This window comes from Pteropus alecto, unplaced genomic scaffold (genome assembly GCF_000325575.1).
Source record: "Pteropus alecto unplaced genomic scaffold, ASM32557v1 scaffold98, whole genome shotgun sequence".
Classification (NCBI taxonomy): Eukaryota; Metazoa; Chordata; class Mammalia; order Chiroptera; family Pteropodidae; genus Pteropus; species Pteropus alecto.
Genome location: NW_006443570.1, coordinates 6,212,923 through 6,218,992, shown reverse-complemented (window position 1 = coordinate 6,218,992; position 6,070 = coordinate 6,212,923). Strand labels below are relative to the sequence as shown.

At 36.6% G+C, this 6,070-nt stretch overlaps 1 protein-coding gene across 2 annotated transcripts in view; it reads right to left on the bottom strand.

Moving 5' to 3' along the window:
• UTP18 (UTP18, small subunit processome component) overlaps positions 1–6,070 on the bottom strand; it is a 28,775-nt gene that overhangs the window by 15,903 nt on the left and 6,802 nt on the right. For both annotated transcript variants that reach the window (XM_006924845.3, XM_025041711.1), the window contains exons 5-7: positions 3,676–3,764; positions 2,842–2,967; positions 2,570–2,744 (exon numbers count right to left, since the gene is read on the bottom strand). In XM_006924845.3, coding sequence (XP_006924907.1) covers positions 2,570–2,744; positions 2,842–2,967; positions 3,676–3,764 — 390 coding nt within the window. The remainder of the gene's footprint in view (positions 1–2,569; positions 2,745–2,841; positions 2,968–3,675; positions 3,765–6,070) is intronic.

The window sequence follows — 6,070 nt, the reverse complement described above, 5'->3', positions numbered from 1 at the left end:
CGCCTTCCCGATGAATCTATTCCTATTGAGCAGTTTTCCAAATTCTGGGCAAACATTTATGTACTGGCCGCAGTATACAGAAACAATTCCAAACATAACAAAAATATCATTACAGGGAGGCTAGTTCTGGCACAGAGTGAGGCTAGAGCTGGAAATCCCTGCAGACTTAATCCTAACAGCACAGAATCAAGGAGCGAGAATGTGAGAGAAGACTAAAAACCACTCACCTTGAAGCCTATAGCTAAGCAATCGCTACAGCCCTAGAGGGATACAGACTACACAGGTATCAACATAGCGACAGTGAATAAAGGTCCCTCATATTGTGCAAGACCAGTGTGAACACAAACCCAGTGTGGCAGCAACAGAGGCAAAGGGCCAGAGGACACACTACACAATCCACACAATTGGTAAAAAGAAAAAAAAAAGAATGGTCAATTTAATTAGGATAGAGCCCAATTCCATATTACTGTAAGTGGACTGACTATATATCATTATATATGTATAGATTAGATAGCATTCCCAACATTGGCAGCAGTTAACATCTACTGAGCATTCACCACGTAGCAGGCGCTAAATTAGGAGCTTTAAAAAGTTCTCTCTTTCAGTATTTATGGCCTTTTGAGTTTACAAAGAGAATGAAGCTCGGAGATTACCTTACCATAATGTCTATAAACAAAAATGGCTGCCTGACGAAATTCCTCAATGGTCAAATTCTGGACTCTGAATTAGTTATCTGAGGTTCTTAACCTTTTTGGTTGCATTCACCCTTTGACAATTTAGTGAAGTATATGGTCCTCTTCTCAAAATAATGGTTGCTCAAAACATTCATAACTGAAGGAAATGCTCAATTCCAGTTAGAGGTTAGTCAAAATAAAGATGTAATGTTTTTCCCATCCAACTTCAAAGGCCCCTGAACTCTATCCAGAGAATTCTGAATGTCCACTGGTCCCATGTTATGAACTCCAGGTCATGAACCCCGACAAATTAATGGAACAAATATATCATCTGCATCAATTCTGTAGTCTTCATGTTTCAAATATTGATATGCGTAAGGCTTGCATATCCTAATTAATCAGCAATTTTCCCCGCTTATTCTAATGTCTTAATTCATTTCTTGAATTACTTAGTGTTTTATAATTTTGAAAATCTGAGAACAATGTTCAATAGCATACCACCACAAAAAGAAATACATGTGATTTAATATTACTATTATTATCCTCATTATTACCAAGGTATACTTATTGAGAAAAAAGAAAGGAAAACATTGAGAGGCAAAGATAAATGCCATGTCTTAGCAGAAGCCAGTGATCAGATACACACTCTGGCATACCTGCAGATCCATGGTAAACATCATTAACTGTATCCTAGCCAACACCTTGTTTGCCTTCCTCAAGAGGATGCAAGGAAGAACCAAAGCCCATTCCCTTTGATTAGTGAAATGATATGTAAAATAACCATTATATAATGTTTTCTATTTCAACATAGGAAGATGGTTTAAGGCTTTTCAACTCAAAGTAAGGTCCAGGGAGCACCAGCATCACCTGTGAGCTTGTCAGAACTGCAAAATCAATCCCCACCTCAGACCTAGATAATCAGAATCTGCATTTTAACAAGGTAACCAGGTGATTCATATGCACACTAAAGTCTGAGAAACACTAGAGCATGATTAGATAAACTAAGAACCTACTTGGAAAGGATCACTAAAGGTGTCTAGGAACACAGGAAAGAGAATATTGGAAACACTGAAAATAAACATAAATACTTCTAAAGTTGGCCTTACTCATTTTCAGCCACTAACAGAAAAAAAGGCTATACAGAGCTATGCCATCCCTTACAGCCCCACACGTGCCCAGTTTAACAGAACACCGCCAGTGTGCTGCAGCACATGCCAACACCATTTTCCAGGACTCACGTTAACCCAGTCAACCTCATTACAAGGGCTTTGGTTCCCAAAGGATTCATGAAGGTGTCACTATATTTTGTGGTAATGAGGTAGGAAAATACAAGGGAAGAATAGATAAGGCAGAAGAAACATAAATTTATACCTGGTAAAGTTTATTTTTAAGTACTTTATTCTTTAAATTACATTACAACCACCAAAAGCAGTGCTTTTACTCCTCTGACAGTTAACCAAAATTCCACTATAACAAACCCAGAAGAACTAGAGGGTATCCAAATTTCCTGAAGGTCAGAGAGGTGAAATAATTTGTTCAAGGAATTGAAACTCAGGTTTTCTACCTCATGGCTCATGTTCTTTCTGCAGCATCAATCATTAATTTTACACACAAGTATTTGCAAGTGCTTTTCTGGTCTAGGGGGATATATATTTCCAAATTGATTTCTCCATAATAAGTGCTCAATACAAAGTTAGTTCACTGGTTTCATTCAAATATATTATCTCAACAACATAATGACATTTTCCAAATACTAAAACTAAAGAAACTCTTATTTTTTCATAATTCTATGGAGAGGAAACAAGTAATTGTAAATACCATTAAATGAACTTAACTGTGGGTTGGGGGAGGTGGGAGATGGGGTTGGCCACCTTTGTGTTCCAAAGAAACCTTACCTCTCACTTGATGCACAGGAATTAACTTTCCAGCCAGCATATCATAGACATAAAGCACCTTGCTGTGGGTACTCGTGGCTAAAACCTCTTCTCCATTAGCACTAAAGCAAGCCTTGAAGACTGGAAACTTTTCCAAATAGATGCTCTGGATTTTAGGATTTGTTTTTCCATCAACCTATAAGGAAGTACAACACATTCCTTTTGGTTATTTCCATAGACCCTGAATCCTGGTAGTAAACACTTTTTACCTCAAGTCATTTAAAAACACATACCTGAAATAGTGACACAGAGTTATCTAGTCCAGCAACCATCACCACCTGTGCACAAGGATGGAACTGCACAGACGAGATCCGAGCAGCAGTGGGACGTTCGGCATTAGCATGTTGGCAGTTCTTTATCTGTGGAAAGATAAAAGCTGGAATTTTATCAATTCAAATAGGTTAACATTATTTTCCTTAAAGCATGAAGAAAAGACATTATAAAGTAGTTTATATGCAGAAATAAGTGCACTGGAAAGGTAATTGAAAGACCACAAATCTGCTACTAACTAGCAAGTCATTTTACTATACAAGAATCCATTCTTACCATCCTGCAAATGAGAGAATTAAATCATTAAGGTTTAGAGCATCAGGATACAGTCATTTCCCCAAGGTACAACTATCTGGGTTAAGAGACTTTGATCTCCAGGGAAATTTTTCTTAAAATCCCAACTCTGGCATCTTTGCATTCATGGCACAAAATAAGAGGCACTGTGTGGTCATCTCCACAGTTCTATAGCTGAAAGTGGAGAGACCAGTCACAGAGCCACTGCAGTATACTGAGTGACAGATGACAGCAGTATAAACTAGGCTGGTACCAAAAGAAATAAAGAGAAATGCAAAAGGAGAAATCAAATAGGAGTCCTAAAAGATTCCTGGGGACATAATCTTCTTGATCGCTTTTGCAAAAAATAATTTTTTTTTTAACTAGCTTAAGTATTTATCAAGGCAAAATGACAGCAAACACATTTAATCCCACAGATAAAAGGAATCCATACATTTGTAACTGGAAAGCATACTGGATTTCAGAAGTAATCAGCTGGATAGCCTGACTTCATTGGCTCTCACCTTTAAGATTCCTTTAGGAAGAGAAGCTGATGTGGATACGAAATTCCCAGTCCTTTGCAACAAATCATCTTCCTCCTCTTCACTTTCATCTAAGTCAAACAAACCCACGAGATTTATTTTTAGAATCAATGAGACGGCCATTACCTACCCATATGTCTATAGTTCAAACTTCAACTCCTTTCTCAGCCTCCCAATCTCAACCACTTTATTTAAGCTGCAATTGGTAAAAGTAAAACAGCGAAATAAATTTTAAGGAGAGAAAAGAGATGACACAAACTCAATATATATGGTTCAAATCAAAGCCTGACTCTGGAATAAAAAACACATTCACAGATGGTGACTAAAGAAGGATGAGATGAAGCTGAAATAAAGTCAGTGTGAAAAAAAACCTAGTAATTGTGACAAAATTGGTAATAGGGTGAACAGCAGACCTAGCTTAACAATTCACATAAAAAGAACTAGAACTTTTAGCTGAAAGATCAATGTCAGCAAACTATGTATCAGAGCTTCAAAGAGAGCTAATAGGGCTGCTTTTCTCCTGGAGAAGACCAATAATTCTAGTAAAGAAAGCTGAGAAGCTGAGCAGTTTTTACAACACTCCTGGGGCTAAGAGAGTAAAAACCAGCACTAAAAGCCCTCTGAGGTTTTTAAGTGAGGTCTGGTAAACCACCAGGCTTTGGATTGGGGACACAAAAGGCTATAGATTGAGGGTGAAATCAAAGAATTATAAGAAAATTCTCCAAGAACTGAAACTCAACTTTGAATCCTCACAGTATCTCCCTGGAGTAAGAAGCTGAAATTGATAGTGCCCCTTGCTCAGCTACTTACCCAGAAACAAATACAGTTGACCCTGGAACAACACAGGTTTGAACTGTGTGGGTCACTTGAAAAAAAAATCCACACATACATGGCCCAGCACAGATTGAACCTGCATTGTTCAAGGATCAATTGTATACAAATTCTCTGGAGACACATATTGTCCTAGGCTTCTAATCAACACTGTTTTTTATATACAATGTCCAGCACTCAATGAAATATAATCAGGTCAAGATAACTAGACTAAAAACCTAAGGAAAAAGAGAAAATTCTCATAGATAGTGGAATTATCAGACAAACTAAAAACATTATGTTTAACATGTTCAAGGATAATGAAAGACAAGTTCAGAATTGAGCCAGAGAAATTAATTGCAAGATCCTAAAGGATTTTTTTTAACAGTATATCAAAATTAGTTGGAGAATTAGTGGTCTGGAAAATGGATCAGAAAAAAATATTCAGCCTAAAGTACAGGGAAAAAAAAAAAATAAAATACAGAAAAGAACATAGAATATGTTTGTAAAAAAATTATTTAACATACATGTAATTCATAGACTAAACAGAAATATCTAAAGAGATAATAGGTAAGAATTTCCAAAATTTAAAAAAGACATCAAGCCAGATTCAAGAACCCTATGACTACAAAGCAAGCTAAAAAGACTGGTGGAGGGGAACAGGGATTAAATTAACAAAAGAGCAACAATGAAACTATCCATAATATTAAGGAATTACTGTTGATTTTTGAGCTATGTGATAATAGCATTATAATTATGTTTAAAGGAGGGAGTAATTCTCTTTCCAAGATATTCAATGAAGTATTTATAGATAAATATGTTGGAAATAACTGTGAAGCTGGGTTCTACTCACCACTTGGCCAATAAGAAATAAACCTTGGACAAGTCAATTTTATCTATCTGAACTTCACTGTCATCTTTAAAATCAATCAGACTAGGGTATCCCAGATGACAGCAGACTGGCTAATTGTTGACCTAATCCATGTCCTTTTTCTCCAGGGCACAAAGTCAAACTACACTTCCTGATATCTCATGTTGTTAGTGTGCCCTCATTACTGAGCTATGGCCAATAAAATGTAGGTGAAAGTATCATCTACCACTTATAGGACAGGCCAATAAAAATCTCCTTTGGGTGCACCTCTCTCTCTCCCCATACAAGCCAAATGAATGTCAACATCTTGGGCAACTCTGAAAGACCCAGCCTGAAGATGGTAGAACCTCTATAAACTTGGGTCTCTAAAGTAGATTATCACCTTCTCACCATCTCAATTTTACTGACATAAAAAAACTTCTACTGGATTACGCCACTAGGACCTAGGAGATTTTCTGTTTGAACAACCAGCATAACCTTATCTATAATTACATGGATCTAAACTGCTGTGCTTCTATGAATGCAGCATTCTAAAATGGATAACATTATATTTCACCCAGAAGAACAAATGATGACAAGGGTATAGAAATTTAGGGATGTAAAAAAAGGTTAAATGACAAGGGATATTTAACATGTTAAAAAACAAACTTGGAGAAAGATTTCTCAAATAACAGAAGAGTTTTATATGAAAGAAAG